Below are 17,894 nucleotides of genomic sequence, written 5' to 3'. Positions count from 1 at the left end.
GAAGATCCATACCACATAATTCAAATAGAGAAATTAAAAAAAATATACATCAAAGTGAGAACAACCAAGAAACATCCATCAAAGTGAGAACATCCAAGAAACATCCATCAAAGTGAGAACATCCAAAAAAACATCCATAAAAGTGAGAAAATTCCTGTTTTTTCATTCTCACTGACAAAAACCATAAAAACAGACATAAATTATGTAAAAAAAAGTTGTAGGTGGCAGCAGGGGCGAGGGGTCGGAGTCAATAAGGCCTTTCTACTCATGGGTAGATACCAAGATCGGATCCAGGATCTTTGTTCGGAGGGGGGGGTTACTAATTTTCGACTCGGTTTTTGACTAATTTTACTAATTTTTACTAAGGTTTTACTAATTTTCAACTAATTTTCGACTCGGTCAAAAATTCCGGGGGGGGTCAAACCGGGTAACCCCCCTCCCTGGATACGGCCTTGGTAGATACCATATTAATTTTTTCAGCCCTAGCCCCTCTTTATCAAGGGATTCTATACCATTTTAGAGTGTTATTAGATACGTTTACTCAAATGAATTTAAATGCCTATTGGAATTTGTGGTGCAAATATTATTCAGCTGTCTAACAAAGTGGGATAAATGGTACAAATCAAATAAATAAAAAAAAAAAGAATAAATCCATGCCCAGTCCTGGTAAAAATCAATATGCAATCCAGTATGGTTTATACTAAGTTATCCCTGGGTGGCATATCTGGTATTGGCAAGTTTCTACACAGCTGAATTTTTAGTTTCTTACGAGTTGTGAGCTGAAGTTACTACAATGTATTAATCTATTATTTGAAAAAAAACTACGTTTTCTAAAGAGTTAAAGAGACTGAGTCACAAGTTCGAACCTTAAAACGTTGAGGGATTAGAAGGAGCAGTTGGGGGGGCTGCCGCCCCCCAAACCCCCGCTTCCGTATATGAAAGGGACTGTGCCCTCCTCAACGCCTCACTCTTTACGTTAAAGTTTTTATTGTTTAAAAAAAGAGTTCTGAGAAAGTCAAACTTTAGCATAAAGAGCGAGGCGTTGAGGAGGGCACAGCCCTCCTGAAATTTCGAGGATAAGCTCCCGGGCCCTAGGAAAGCTTAACCTCTAAATTTCAGCCCAATCGGACAACGTTAAAGGGGGGCTGTGGTCAAAGGGTCGAAACTTCCGGCCCACTTTTACCCATGAAGATAAAGTCGGAGGGGGGGGGTGAAATTTTGCACGTGTCATAATTGGAGCTTGGGCTACAAATTGCAATCACCGCTGTCTCTTTGCGATCGCTAGGACCGGAAATCGCTTAACATTGTGGTGGGTTGCCTCTTTATAGAGGCACAAGTGTGCCTCCTTGATGTAAACTGCTCCATCCCTAAAACAGCTACCATTAATGAATATATTTCTCATAAATTTTCAATTGTGAGATTTACTGTGTTGAGTGCAATCCTGTAGATAAAAACAGACATAAATTATGTAAAAAAAAGTTGTAGGTGGCAGCAGGGGTGAGGGGTCGGAGTCAATAAGGCCTTTCTACTCATGGGTAGATACCAAGATCGGATCCAGGATCTTTGTTCGGAGGGGGGGGTTACTAATTTTCGACTCGGTTTTCGACTAATTTTACTAATTTTTACTAAGGTTTTACTAATTTTTTTTAAGGTTTTACTCCCATGATTCTCTAGAAACTCCTCCATTGAACAGCACTACAAAACTGCAGAAGCTTTTCCTTTCACATCATATTTCTGCTTGCAGATGCTGTTGGTATATTGGAAGATTGTGGAGTCACTCGCGGATACAACCCTAGAAAGATACTTATGGTGGGTATTTCAGATATTGCTTAAACATTATTTTGACTTTACCTCTTAGTGGACTTGGTAGTTTTGTCCGCCATGTGCCAACAGTAGGGTTTTGCGAGGCTACACTAAAACTTGCCTATTTAGTTGACAGTGGCACACCAATAGAAAGAGTTTAATATAATCAGAGTACCTATCCTCCCCTATGACATCCACTCGACATACGCCATTGTTCTACACCAACAAATTACTCTGCATCAAATTACTTCGTGCCCACCGTATGCCAACAGTAGAGGATCTTACAATGTATTTGGGTAATTGGGCTAAAAGAATAAATATATAAGTAAATTTTCCTACTGCATTCTTGTATTCGAAATTCATAAATGTAATCATATTTTTTCTCTATCACTTGTATTCCTGTATTTCAGATCTTCTCGAGCATGGGTATTGAATTCCTTTTAAATAACTACGATCTGTTTTCTATGGAATAGCATCCCCACAGGCCAAAAACGATGCTCTAAGCAAACGCGTAGATTTCACAAATCTTTCTGTCTTATCTCATAATTGACTAAATGCATCCCATAGACATGTTAATTTGAAATAGACTAGAGAGAGCATGTTTCTTGGCTCATATATTTTGTTTGGTAAGCAAACAAATATGTTTTCTTTGCTTGCATATGAACAACATATGTATGTATGTATGTATAAGTTTAGTGCCCATCATAAATGTAAAATACAACACTGATGAAGCATAAAGAACGACAAGGGAAAGAAACAAATAAATTCTGACAGATACAACAAAACCAAAACAAAGAAGAACTGACAGGAAAAAAATAAAAACAACAAATACAAATAAGGGCAATTATATGTAAGGACAAACACATTATCAACGAAGTACAATTTCAGAGGTGCTTTCTCCAATAATTTACCTCCGATATCTCTCATTTCTTTTCTGCACCGCGGACACTGGACTAGTAACTCCATACACCGATGATAGTGAGCTGTTGTTAGTCCAGAGAGGCAACCGTAGGAGATATTTCGCATACTTGTGGAAACACTTCCGTATATCCTTAATATCTGAAGGAGTAAGAAGAGACCAAAGTAGTACGAGGGCAAGTAGATGTGGAACAGGAAATGTATTATAAACGCTAGCTAAGATACGGCTGTTAAATTTAAACTTTAACGCAATTAGTAAACCATACACATTCCTAGATTTTCTGACAAAAAAAAAACTTTCTAAAGTTGACGCGTGACGCGGAGATTTGACTCAATCGGTACACCAAGATACGTCACTGTATCTTGTGCTTTAATAACATGTTCACCTAACTGAACATTTTTCGGGCAATCTGAACGGTGATTGAACACTAGGAACTCAGTCTTACTCTCATTAAGTCGAAGACCAATACGTTTGTACTCCCTACCGAGAATTTGGAAATTTTTCCTCAATTCAAAGGCTGTTCTACTAATATTAAAGAAGTCATCAGCATAGTTAGCTAGCGAAACATCAGTACCTTTAAATGTACATGTGGTTAGAATGTTCTGTTGTGGCACAATGATAGTAATATTAAACATGGGCGGAGAAGTAACAGCGTCCTGTCTAAAGTCCTTTTTTACTGGAATTGAAGGAGTGAGTTCCACTGTACCAAGTGAGCTGGTGACCTTAACTCTGGCATTTAGCTTTTTATACATATCACGTATCGATTTGATGACAGAAATGTTAACTCCACGCTTATGAGCAGTCAATAAGATATGCGGATGTATACCCGTATCGAATGCAGTAGATAAGTCTAACCCAGCAGAATATAATACCTTATTATTTTCAAGAGCATGTAGAAGTAAACTAGCAATCAAATCGTGAGCATAGTCGCGGCCTACTCCTTTCTTGAAGCCAAATTGGTTATCCTGTGTATTATAACACTTATCAGATATCTCGTCAATAATTAGTAATCCAAAAACTTTGTACAAAACCGGTGACACCCTAATTGGCCTAAAAGAAGAACATTGGTCCGAAGGTTTTCCTCTTTTTAATACCTGGGTTATTACTCCAGTACTGAACCAATCAGGAACTATACCACAACAGAATATCATCTGAAAGAGTAAGGTCAGATGCTCAATCAGGAGAGGGGACCCACATCTTAGATGCTTTGCACAGAGGCCATCAACACCACGAAAAGTTTTCTTTTTTAGCTTAGAAATGCATTCAGTACCAATCAGGAGAGGGGACCAACATCTTAAATGCTTTGCACAGAGGTCATCAACACCACGAAAAGTTTTCTTTCGTAGCTTAGAAATGAACTCAGTAGCCGCAGATCGAGTAACAATAAAACTGATCTCATCAATATTGTTTGGCCTAAGCAACCATCAAGCTCCCTGTCGTATTGATTTGACAATGATGGATCAGGCTTGGAAAATTTATTTTTAAAGTAACCTTTCCATACTAAATTAGGTTCACTTGTGGCTTTACTTGATAGTTCAGCTACTTATTTAGCCTGATGTTGCCTAAGTACTTTCACAAAATGTCGCTAAGCTTTTAGACGAATTTCATTTACCAAACCTTGCTGTGGCATACCACACTCCTTCAAGACACGAAGCCAGAATTTCGATTTAGCACAAGAATCAACCAGGTGAGGGCTACCTGACCAACCATGCTTCTCAGTTCCAAGACGTACTCTTCGTATGGGTAAACTAGCACGCTCGGCAGAGCTTATAGCGTAAACGATCTCTTCACAGTAAATATTCAGCAAGGTTTGCTTCTCTAGAAAAGTTAATAGTTCTTTTTGGGAAAGTAGATGAATCGGCACTTTGATCTGTTTCAAAATGAAATAAAAACAACTAGTCTTTTTCAACTGAAAGTAAGGAGGAACATTAAAACGAACAGAAATTATTACGTATATGAGGGGTTAGCCCCCTAATCAATACCTCGCTCTTTACGCTAAAGCCTAAATTTTGTTCGAATCAAAAATCCCTGAGTCACAAAGGCCGTTATAGCTCTTTTGAAACCACTAATTTCTTAGAGACACCTCCATTAATATTCCATGATGTAACGCGTAGATAACAGCTCATTTTGGGGGATTCATAAGTTTCTGTGCGACAAGACATTTGTAGCTGTAACAAGGCTGGTCAGCCTGGTTGCCCAGTGCACACTGCATTTCATTTTGACAGGGGGTTTCCAGCTTGTTCGAATGCCCTGTCTCCGCACAGCGTGAACAGCGAGTAAGAGCTTTACAGTGTTGGGAGATATGTCCGTAAGCTTGGCAGTTGTAGCAGTGAAGAGGGAGAGGAAGAAATTTCTCGATGCGGTTCGCTCATACTCGATTATCACTGACGAGGAAATGGCTGCTAATAAGTCTTCTCGACGAGAAAATCGCAGCTGGTAGGATCTAGTTTTGCCGATACGGGAGACTTCGGTATAGTTAGCTATCAAGTTCTGCAACTGACCGTCAGTAACACTGTCAGGAACGAAACGGGCAATTCCCTAATGCACTGGTACTTTTAGCTCTAGTCTTAGCGGTTGGTCCTTTGATTTGATAGCATCAGCTACAATAGTAGCTTCATTTTTATCACTTACTAGTAGAGGGGACCCTAAAGCCCCCATTGCTCACCCCTGCTGCCACCTACAACTTTTTTTTGCACCCCATATAAGGGCATAGCCCCCCTAGGGAGAACACGTGGTTAATGGGGTCAATGACCTCTTTTTCCAAGGTCGATTTATTTGATGTTTATATGTGTAATAACTCCGGGACGAAGGTTGCACATGGGTATTGAGTTCTAACGGGAGCAGTGTTATTGATCTAGGAATCGAAGGGGAAGTGAATGTACGAGAAATTGAGTTTGTAATCGAGGAGAAGTGAAGGTCCGAGAACTTGATTGCATAATCGAGGGGGAAATGAATTTCTGAGAAATTGATTGCGTAATCGAGGGGGAAGTGGTTAGGGCTAACGAATCGGGGTCAGTATAGAGTCAGCAGTCAGAGTGAAAGGATTGAAAAATGAATAAATTTGAGAAAGAGAGAATTAGATCAAATCTAGTGTTTATAGAAAAACATTTGATTTTGGATGATGATTTTCTCGACTTATCTCTTAAACGCAGGATAATCTCTTGTCGGGGAACACTCGACAATATAATGAGGAGTGATTCTCCTCCATTGGACTATTGTATGAAGCTTTTAAAATGTGACTCAAATGCTTATACCTAATTTATTGATGTATTAATTGAAACAAAGAAGAATCGTATTGTGTGCATACTTTGAAAACAGTGCCAATCGATTCAATGTATATGGCTCCCCCCCATCAACTGGTAGAAGTACTGTTACATAGCTACTCCTGTCCCCCCCCATTTCCATCTCGTTGAATTTATCAAGCGAAGAGGATCAGTTTCGTTTTAGCTGTGAGTGAGTTGACATCGGAAACCGAAAAATGTTATATATATGTCCATTGTGCATGTACACTCTTGGCAGTTGGACTCAATGTGAGAATTTTACAATTATTGATGACTATAGTTAAAAGTGTAAATTATGTAATCCTTGTAAATTACATAGAGGCTATGCAGTACAAATTAAAGGATGTAATTCAAGTCTTGAGGAGGTGTGTGACTCTCATCCTAGAGGGCACCTGTGCTCCAATTGTCACTATGATAAATGTGATCAGTGGGAGAATACTTACCCCGCCATGATTGGAAAGAACCCCAAACGGGATTTTAGTTTATTTCTACGAGATTGGTATCATCGTGGATTTAAATTATTCTGGGAAGAGGAATCTGGCTACAATTCAACTGTTGGGGTAACAAGACAATTTGGTTTCTACGTCATCGTTGTGATGACACCACCTACTATGACTATAAACCAAGTGATTTTTATTTGGCAGTGACGGAATGTGATTCACCTCTTGAAAACACTGTATGTGATATTGCTTCAAATAGACAGATTGAAACTCGTGAATTTCATAATATGAATGCAAATAGTATCATTGACTATACAAAGAGATATGACAAGAGTGAAGTTACATTGTACTGTAGAAAATGTGACCCTGATTTTGTAGTCAATCAAGATCAATATACAGTGAATCCAAATGATTTACCAGCATTTGTGGTTCACGATAGTTGTCTATACATCGAAGATGAAGAAATCTAAAGTGAAGATTTAAAGACATTGTTGTATATATATACATTTTATCAATAAACAAATTCACATACATTTTTTAAGCACTTTACTCTTAGGGCACTGAAATCAATACTGTATAGGTCTGAGAGGATATTTTCCACTAGAAAGTCATTCAGACGGGGATTGTCACCATAAATGTGGAGAAACTGCTTGTAAGTATAGCCACGGCATCGGAACACAAAATATAGTAGTGCATGGAAGCCACAGCTCTTAGTTGTTAGATCCTGCACCCTCTTTCGATTTTGAATAATAGTTTACATAGGCTCTCAGTTTTTCCACGGCCAAAGCAACAGAACTCATAACCTGTTGTTTACGTACATGAAGTATTGCCGAGGTGAGGGAGAGACTTACATCAGGATTGCCAGCAAGTTCTTTTCTCAATATGAAATTAGAGGGTGCAAGCGTTAGTTTTATATCCACTTTAACATTGGGCGGCAGCCATTGGGGTATATTAAATATTTCATGATATATTTTTCCGACTAGATGTAATTCACTAGTTGTAGCATTTTTAAGTACATCTGTACTATCAGTATTAGTAATATATTCATATCCATTGGAGGCGCCTCTCAATTCCTTGTATGACTTGGGTGTCATCAGCATGAATTGCATATAGTTTGTATAATTTGAGAGATTGTTGCTTGTGTTCACCAGCATGCCATTAATGTAGACACTAATTTGAAGAAATAAATTATGTAGTATACAATTTTCATAGGATATCCCTTCACTCCGAATTGGCGTTGTATTATCGGATTTCCGGACTTTCATTTGCAAATCTATAAATGTTGAAGACAAGTCCATAATGTAGTCTTTATTGGAATAAATTTGAAAGTGGATATTATCGGAGAGGGGTTGTTGTGGATAAAATTGTTCATAGTATCCATGCTTGACACTCACATCAACATTTTCGGCATTGAATAGATTCAACGAGGCGGTGATTGAAGGTTGAGAATCCTTATGCGGTAGGTAGGACATTTTAGGAGAAGAAATCTAGTTTCGATCTGACAATTTTCGTCCTGTGACTTCTGGTTACACTAAGTGTCGGATTTTTCCTTCTTTTCTTTGACAAGAGGGATGTCTTACGTTTCCGTCCTGAGTAGAGACTGATGAGGGGTGCATTGTTTCTTGGCATTTTTAAACCTTTACCATTCTGTTTTAATTTCTCGCCAAGGGTTCGCGCACTGGACCTAAAATTTTCCGAAGCACTTTTTTTAAAATCCTTGCCAGAGCCCCAATCGTATAGTGTAGAGGATGCAAAATCTGTCGCAGCCGGTACAAGATATTTTCTAGCCAATGGTAGTAAAGAGCGAAACAGCTTAGCAAACCAACTGCCCAGACCATAGCCAGACATTGACGAGTGACCTTTATAATAGTCCTTTCCATTGCCCTGTTGTCTGGGACCAAGAGTATTAACATAGCAGTCAATATCAGGACAAGTGAATACCAGTTTTTTATTAGACATCTTGCTGTTGAAAGATGGGTCGAAAATGGCATGTAATCACAGCCAACCCTTTTGAAATTGCTATTGGATCGCCCAATTTGGTTCTTAGCGTTAACTGACAGAGTTCCAAATAGGAAGTGTTTACGGGGATATACTGAAGATGCTTTATAGTGTAGTCATGAATATGTTCTTGATTGGTTTTTTGTTCAAGAACTCGTAGGAGGGGAACATTTGAATTACCGACCCGAGACGTTTCCACAAATGAAGCGTAGAGAAATATACAGGTGTCTGTGGAGAAGGCAGGCGGGTAGTCAGCGAAAATAAAATAAGTGTTTCCGGCACTTTTACCATTGATTATATTGAGCTTAAAGCCAAGAACGTCCTTTAGATTATCATTGAGAATAACCTTTTCACTGGCAATAGGTGAACTAATGTAGATCTTGCCCTCCTCCTTTGAATAGTTGAAATGAAAAGCTTCCTTTTTACGAGCGGAAATTCTTTTATTAATAGAACGACATAAATCATTCATACAGGTGAGTTCCTCGTAGGGTAATTCAATATATGGATAATCCATCCAATTGATTTTTTTAATTTGTTCTTGATCACCTGTTGGTGGCGGCCAATCATATGGTCTAATTCTTATTTCATATTTACAATCCTTTCTCAGGATGTCATATGTATTTTTGAGAATACAGTCAACAAGGGCCACTTCATAATTTCCGTCAAATTTGATGGTGGTGGAGAGTTTTTTCCGAAAATAATTCGTTTTTTTCAGATCATTGTAGGGAGGATCAGAGACATTGGAAATGAATGTCATATAGAAATCTTTGGGCATTGTCAATATCTTCAGCACTGACCCAAGAATCAAAATCTGAGTTGTATCCTAGCCAGCGAACAAGCAACTGTTTCTTACCATGGCGTGTACGACTCTTTAATATCTTTTCAATTTGATAAATTTCACCAGTGTTTCTAACTTTTTGCAGTTCATATTCATAAAAACCGCCGAGAATCTCATCATCTTTGGTGTCTCGCAGTCGATAAGTTATGGGTATGGTGTCCAGGATTTTGGACACTTTAAAAAGTTCAGTGCTCCATAAATAATTCCCCTTTTCAAAAATATTGGTGGTTCTATTAATTCGAACAGTATCACCAACATTGAATTTCTTCTTCTTTTTCTCTTTGTCACCCTGGGAGTATTGATTTAGAAAAGCATCAAATGTATTTTCACTGTAATGAACATCCCGAGGGCTAGAGTTGGAAAGGGATCGATGTGGTCGTTGATTATAAATCAAAAAGATTTTATCAAAATAGTGAATAAAAGCAAATGTATTTTTAAGTGTACAATATCTTGAAATTAATATAAGAATCTTTCTTACCAATCGTTAGGCCAATGCAGCCTTTATAGGGCTGTGACTATGATAAAGTGTTGTATTATATTTCAAAAGAACCTTTTCCATGTGGGGATTAACAAATTCACTACAACTATCCGATTCAATTTTTCTATAGGAATCCTGTTCTAGAATACTTTCAATGGCCCGAGCAACTTCAACACCTCTCTTTGACCGCAGTGGAATGGCATATGCATAGCGACTAAAGACACTGATTGCCACCAGAATATATTTGTATGGCGCATTGTGACGCCGTTGAACTGCGTCTAGAGTTAAAAGATCCATTTGCATTATATGCAGAGGGAAAAAGGCTTTAGTTTGTCGATATTGTTTACTGCGAAGCCTGTGATTTCGACGTAGTGTGTAACTCGGTTCATTTTCTAGATACTCTTTTGCTTTTTTCAATGTGGTGGTGCCGGAGACAGCTTTAGAAAGTGTTTTAGGAGAACTTAAATTTCCCACCTTGCCAAAATTTTCATAGACACCTTTCAGAACTTCATCCATTTTGAGCGTAAACACGTAGTGTAATGTCCACTCCCCTTTTGCACACTGGCGGGCGAATCAATTCGTCTTCGCTTTTGACTAGCAGCCACAGGTGTTGTAAAATCAGTGGTGCTGCTAGTATCTTCTTCTTCTTCTTCTTTTTTAAATGATGTTATTGGATGTTCGTTTAATTTCTTTAGAATTTTCTTATTGCCAATAAGACTTTTGGGAAAGTTTGATACATACAGAAAGGTGTATAGATTATCTTCAAAGGATAAGAGTCCTTTACGATTCGTCACCATATCACAAATTGAATCAACTAGATTATTACTTTTTCCATGAATTATAATTCGTTTCCCTGTGCTCTCGACTTGAACTTGATCATCAGTTTCCAACAATAGATATGATAATACTCTTTTACTCTGTTCTCGATAGGACAGAGGCAATAGGTTTCCAATTTTCAATACAATTGAATTCAATTCCTTCTCCTTTGATGCTGTTGCAGAATCTTGAGGAGATGTCTCTTGTTTAGAACGATCAGTGAAGGGCCTCTCAAAATAAGTCTTATGTTTGTCCACACGTCACAATGCATCTCGAAGTAAAAGCAGTTTTTTGTCATCTGCAATATTCTTATTGTTAATAAATTTGCTTAGATTGTCTACAAAATGTTCGATGGGGGAGAGGACAAGTTCAAATGGTGTCAATTTATATGGTTTAGCCATTCTCTAGAGAAAACTGTTTACAAGTCCTGCAATTATTTGTATTAAAAGTGTGAAAAGGCTACCGCCCGCTAGAAGGAGCCGAGTTCTTTTAAAATTGTTTACCTTTTTTTTAAAAGCCAACGCCCGTACACTGGAACGATGTTGCGTTGTCTGTTGTCTAACACCTTCTGGCAGTTGAACATTGCCCTCAGTTAAATTTAAACAAAGTTCAGATATTAGATTAATGAAATCATTGTCAACCCCATGTTTGAGTATAGCCTTCCTAAGCCATGGTTTTGAAGTGCTTAAAACGGAAAACAGATGCCGTTGTTCGTGTAGTTTCTTCAGTGTCATAATGGCGACTAATAGTCTTTTCTACTGTTCTCCGGAAGATATACTGTAATTTCATTGTTGAAAATGTCGGTGACTACACGTAGATCCTCGGGGGTGATCTTATTAATAACAAGAAAAAGTTACCGGTAGGGCTGGATAGGTGCGTTTTGTTCCGAGGCAACCATAATGGGTGGGGCACGGGTTTTTTTCGGATTTGGTATATTTAGGCCGTCGATCGACTCCCCCACGACTCGATAGATAATATGGACAGTGCAATTTAAGGCAAGGGTTCGCATACATTTGCTCTGATGAAACAGATTGTGTAGAACTAGAGTAACGGAAATGTGTTCATGATGGGAGCGAACGGTGAACAGTTGTAGCATTTCCTGTGAGAACTGTTCAACGGATTCAGCCAAATCATCAATGATTAGCCACGAGTTCGGTTCAATACAATTGAAAACATCAAGTCCTCGTATGAATTGTATTGGTATGGCTGTAGCACTAGCTTTTATTTTATCATAGGACTCCTGCCAAATACTATAGCAATAGTAGATTTTTTTCGGTTTTTCCAAAAACATTTTATCGCAATTTTGAATTATTTTAGTTAAGAGTGTTGTTTTCCCTGACATTGAGGGACCACACAGAAACGATCTGAAGGGTGTTTTAAATTGATATATGCTGTTGCTGACAACAGTCGGACTATAACTAACTGTAAGTCATATGTGGTCAATGAATAAATAGTAATTTTCCCCATGGATCTATCTATTCAAGAACAACAAAAAACAATATTTCATGGCAGCATTTATTTCGACACTGCATGAAAATATTTGCAGTCAACATGAACAACGATAAAAATAACAACACAAGAACAAAATTTCATGGTCAACATGAAAACTCTATTTGTTCAACATGAACTGCAACGATAACACTTTTTGTACAACACTTATTGTCTTTAAACACTTTTTGTACAACACCTATGTCCATCTACAGCACTTTTCTGTACAACACCTTTTGTCCATCTACAGCACTTTTGTACAACACTTTTCTATACAACACTTTTCTATACAATAAAATACACTTGGAACTAGCACAGTTGAACATGATGAATTTAAAGGTGGGATCCCCCCCCCCAGGGCCGCGGGGCCGAAGGCTGGCCGGCCGCGGGCGGGACCCTCCCCCCTGGGTGGCCGCGGGAAGGGACCCCCCCCTCCCCCCGGGAGCCGCGGGGGTGAAAAAGAATAGTTGTCGTCACTGCTATGGGTTAGTTGAGGTTGGGCGGTTAGTTAATTTATGAAAGGTTGAGTGGTGGTGGTTAGTTTAATTTATCCAGACCAAGTTGATTGCGATAGTCAATGCATTCAACTCGGTCTGAAATACGTTAGTGGCCGTGGGGTAGGACACTCACACCATTCTCGAGCACATAGACCTTGTTGGATATACATGACATTGCATTCTTCTCCACTCTCACAGTATAATTTCTATACTGTAGAGAGCGAATTGTAAGCACTTGTGCTCTTGGCACTAGGTTACTTTCTACACAGTCTCTGTACACACTCATGTTGAAATTGCTTTTTACAAAGTGTGTAGGCACCCCTTTACACGCCTTCTTTTCTTCCCCACTATGAGTTTCCACGCAATAAACTTTGGGGCCCGGGAACACCCCCCGGGATATCAAATCACTCCCCGTCTCTGATTTTAATTTTAATACTTGATTGGGGGCTTGACGTTTCACCAGCTCGGGGTAGAGGGATGGATTCCAGTTGGTGAAATCCATCCGCGAGCTGATGTGTTCCCCCTTTTGCAAATCACCCAATAAATCCAATTCAGGCCCATTTACCTTTAACAGCAGAGAGTCTGTATCACCATAGTAAACTTGAACCTCCCCCTCCCGTGACCATTGCACCTTGCACACATTGTAAAAGAACGACAACATGAGCTTTTTTGAAATTTCTAGTACTGAACTGCCACCTGCAATATTCTTGTTCAGTACTACATTTCGCTTTTTCCTGTGTAGAAGAACCATGCCGGCCTCTATGCTCGTGAATGATGTAAAATTGGGGTCGGCAATAATTCGTGCACACTCTAGAGGGTCAGTCACGACGTCACAGCGAGATCTATTCCGTACGCTTTCACACATTTTGCCAAACGCTGAATTTAGAATGAGCTTATACATTTCCTTCTCCACCTTTGAATTTGCCTTAGAGCGTTTATCGACAAAAGTGTCGATAAACGATTTCAAGTAGGGTTTCTGATTGAACTGCAGGACACTATGTATTTTGGTGATCTTGAAACCATTGCTAACCATCCAATGCAAAATCACATAGTGAACAACGATAGTCTCCTTAGGGTCCAAATCAACAATCAGTTTCTGTTTACAGGGGGTCCAATGCATCCCCATTTCCTCAACCAATGATAGATTCTAGGGGCTCAACGAGTCCCTGCTCACCGGTCGATTGATACAGGGAAAAACAAAATCTTTGACTGAGTCGTGAAGCGCCATCGGAATATCACCATCAACTTCAAAGAACCATCCTTGTGGCCCGTTGTCCTCGACGGTGGTAATATCGGTGAAATCGCAAGGATTCTTCAAGCCATTTATAATTGCCACATGTCAAAGAGTGGGTGGACCTTGTCAAGGGGTATTATGAGTTCGTGTCAAAGAACACTGCATTTGACTTTACACCAGTGTTTTTTCCGCTAAGATCGGTTGACAAGACGCGGTCCCCGTGAAAAACATACCCTCCCCGCATTGAACGCTCTACAAAAAGGTGTTGGTCTACATCCGTGATTAGGCCTATTTCCTTCCTGCTAATTTTTAAAATTAAATCCATTACTAAATGTGGTGTAGAAAAATAATATCCTATATCTAGTCCAAACTCTGAATAGATCTGGTCTGTATTCTTACAGACTATATCCAACAGAGTTAGAACGTCACTAGCCAAGTACAGTCTACAATAATCCCACCCATTTTTACAATCCCCCTTAGCCCACACCTTCTTGGCAAACTCGTACTCCTCAAGTTTGCATTCACTGTTAGTCATCGAATTGTGAAAAGCTTCAATTGGAGGTAGTTTCTCCTCGCTTAAGCGAGCGCCAGAACAGTAATAATCGTATGCATATACACCTTTGCAGGTTAATATGTCATACATTTCACTGTCTGGAAAGTGCTGTTTAAGCAAAGGAAAGCTATCAAAATTGTCGCTTTTCTGCACTTGAATTAGTTGACTAAGGGATTTGGGGAAAAAACTAAAAGAATCTAAAAACCTAATTTTATTCCAGCACGTACGCTCATTATACACTACCTGCCATTTCAGTTCGAGAAGCAACAACTTCTCGGCTGATTTGGGACTGATGTTGTAGGTAAATGAATTATTCACCCATGGACTATCTACTCCCCCTCCCTCCCTCTGCATACGTGCCAGTGCCGGTAAAATAAATTTTAAGTCATAATTAGAGTTATGAATAAAAACAGGAATACAAAACTGTTTGCTAACGTTTAAATTACACGATTGATGCGCTATCCCCCTAAAATTACTACCCCCCGATGATATTTCCTGCCACAGATGGTCGTGGTCTCTGACTTTCCCCCGCCCCCCGCGGGTGCTGGTAGTCCCCTTATCCTCCTCGACACACTCCCCCGTACAGACCCAACATATTTTTTGATTTTTAATCGCGAGACGATCCTCTGCAGACAGCACTATTGGATAATGCGTATTTCTCAAACGAGAAATAGCACCATTAGCCGTACCGATCAGTTTAGTCAGCGCCTTGTCCATGCACTCCCCCTCATCCAATGTTTCAACTACTTCTAACACTTACATGATGTTTGAATTGTCTCGGTGTGCATGGGCGTAGGAGACCGCACTAGGCAGATCTTCTTTGACTCGATTTGCAAATTTTGTATCGTTCATTTCCACCAACTGATCCTCACAATCCATAGATATTTTGTTGCATTGGAGGAGAGTGTTTTTGAAAATTTTGAAACGTAGAATTGACCTATCCCCTGAAACCGTTTCCACTGTCTGATAGCCATGGCGTCTACAATGCCTCATATGATTTTGTAACTTTAGTTCAGTCCAAAATCTGGAGAGGCATGTTGGACAGTAGAAACGAGTCCCCCTTTTCTTACCCTCCCTCAGAACTCTACTAATGTCAGTGATAGGGTTAAAATGACCGATTGTGTTCGGTTGACTAGGTGGTGTGTAAAGCAACCAAACCCAGTGTTTAACCAAATCAACTGACGGACCCCTTACGGGGAAGACCACCCCCTTCTTTTTAAAACGAGCCCCATCTTCAAATTCTGTTTCGTATTGTACCACAGTAACGCCAATCTTTAAATGGGCATTAGCCCTTTCAAAATTGTCAATAGATTTTAGCGTTACTGGGTATTTCCCCTCTAAGCAAGAAAAATCTACAACTGGAAAAACGGAGCTGTCCGTCGCATGTATACCAGAGATGTCTAAATTCGTCTTAGTTGCGTCATGAACTAGATGCTCGTATGATGAGATGAGGAAAGAATACTTGAAACACTTTTGACCTGTTTCAAAACAAATCTTCTGGACCCCATGACAACCTACTAGATCAGGATTATAATTTAAAACTGTATCCCTTTCATACCCAGCCCCCCCTCTTAAAATAAAATCTTTCTTAAATTTTCAAATATTTACACCTAAATTTTCAATAAATAAAACTACTGAGCCACTCCCATTTTCGTTATAGTTCTCGAGATGCGTTATAATTTGTCCTACCCACTCACTAAAAACACCCTCAAAATTTTCTAAATTTGTATAAATTATACGCATCTCGGAATGTATAAAATGATAGTAAACCTCGCTTTTCCCCTCATTCAAATAAAAAACCTTTAAAACAATGGAAACCTTAATTGAATCCCTACCCCCCCCACACGTGAATTTGTTTGTCCACTAGTGCACGAATTTTTTCTACATAGGCATGCACAATTTCTACAGGGTCATAAACAAAATTACCACACAAAAGAGAATTAAAAGGGTCCCCAAACATTGCAGTGAAAACAACTATATTATTTAAAATTGTGTTGGACAGCTGAAAGTCTGGGAGAGTTGTACCCCCCTCCCCCTCTTGTATATTACCCCCTCCCCCAAGTTGTTCAATAATAGGGCTATGGGAAGCCGCTTCAGTCGATTGAAGTGGGGAAATGTTCATGTAATCTGAGTGGGAAGAGTTTCCTCTCAATCCACCTACAAACTCATTCACAAGCTGCATTGTATTTGGACTCAGCAATGCTAAGTCTGAATCTGACTTATCTACATCACCCAGCTCAACTGTGCTATTATCTACATTTATAAAATCATCTAGAAACTCATCAATATTATCAAATGATTGATGTAAATCATCCCATAGTGAATTGTTGGGGAGCTCCACGTGTGCCTCCTCTCCTTCTCCAACTGACGAGCAGGGGGGAGATGGAGAGTATGGAACCAGGACAACCTGTAAATAAAAAAATAGCTTATTTTCAGAGTGTTCAAATCAGCCCTACTGTTTTTAAAATTTGGATTATTATTGCTTAATAAAATTTGGATAATTCAACTGAAAGTTCCAACTTAAGATATGAAATAGAAGGTAACAAGTTGTTCGTTTATTTTCAAAGTGTTCAAAATTTTTTTTTTTTGGCGCTCCCCCCCACCCCCCCCCCAAACCTTACCCCACACCGCTTCCCGGACCACCCGTGGCGCGTTTCGGAGCCCCAGCCCCCCCCTGTGGCGCGTCTCGGGGCCCGCATCGCTTCCCGCGCTGCTTCTCGAGCCCGTGGCGCGTCCCAGACCCGGGGCCCATCCCCCAACGCATCCCGGACTCGTGGCGCACACCTGTGACGCTTTCCCTGACCCGTGACGCTTTTCGGAGCCACAACGCATCCCTGTGGCGCTTCTGGGGCCCCGTATCGCTTCCCGCGCTGCTTTTCGGGCCCGTGGCGCATCCCTGTGGCACTTCCCTGACCCGTGGCGCATCCCCCCCCCCCGGCGCTTCCCTAACCTTGCCCTCACAGCACTCCCCGGACCCATCGGCTCCGCGGCTCCCGGCCGTTTAAAAAATGTCCCAAAAAAAATATTTTCTTAGACTGCATAAGTCCAAGTTTCTCTCTAATACCGTTCTATAAGTTCGGTGAACTCTTAATTAGCTCGCAATTATTGTAATCCACAGCGCGAGTGTTCCAGGATTGAACCGTTAAGTCGGTTTCCCCTTCGCTAAAATCTTTGTCACGATTGAAATAGTCAGTGTAAATTAGAAAGTCAATATGTGACAGATTGGATAATCTCTCTCTCAAATTACGTGAAAAAGAGCAGTCGGTGTTTCGAAGGTATCTAAAATATATGTGATAGTACCAGAGAACATAGTAAAGATTAGAAAAAATTGGGGATTTTGAGTTTCAAATGCAGCGATTATTAATAGAAATTACCTAAAAATATTCGCTTATGAGATAGCGGCGATGAGATAGGGGGGAATGCATAGAAAATAGCAAAGATTAGAAAAGAGTGGTTTCTCTGCAAAAAATTACATTTAGATATATCCCGCTGAGATAAGTTTATATTGGGATTGAAAAGGACTGAAAAATGAATAAATAGATAGTTTGA

The 17,894-nt window shown here is 39.7% G+C and overlaps 1 protein-coding gene across 2 annotated transcripts in view; it reads left to right on the top strand.

The window, feature by feature from the left end:
* The window catches only part of LOC148944040 (uncharacterized), a 102,043-nt gene that overhangs the window by 35,285 nt on the left and 48,864 nt on the right, over window positions 1–17,894 (top strand). For both annotated transcript variants that reach the window (XM_089100291.1, XM_089100289.1), the window contains exon 2: window positions 1,745–1,809. In XM_089100291.1, coding sequence (XP_088956417.1) covers window positions 1,745–1,809 — 65 coding nt within the window. The remainder of the gene's footprint in view (window positions 1–1,744; window positions 1,810–17,894) is intronic.

This window comes from Artemia sp. Qi Xiang Cuo, chromosome 14 (assembly GCF_049724085.1).
Source record: "Artemia sp. Qi Xiang Cuo chromosome 14, ASM4972408v1, whole genome shotgun sequence".
In the NCBI taxonomy this organism is placed as follows: domain Eukaryota; kingdom Metazoa; phylum Arthropoda; class Branchiopoda; order Anostraca; family Artemiidae; genus Artemia; species Artemia sp. Qi Xiang Cuo.
This window is presented reverse-complemented; position numbering and strand designations above follow the sequence as displayed.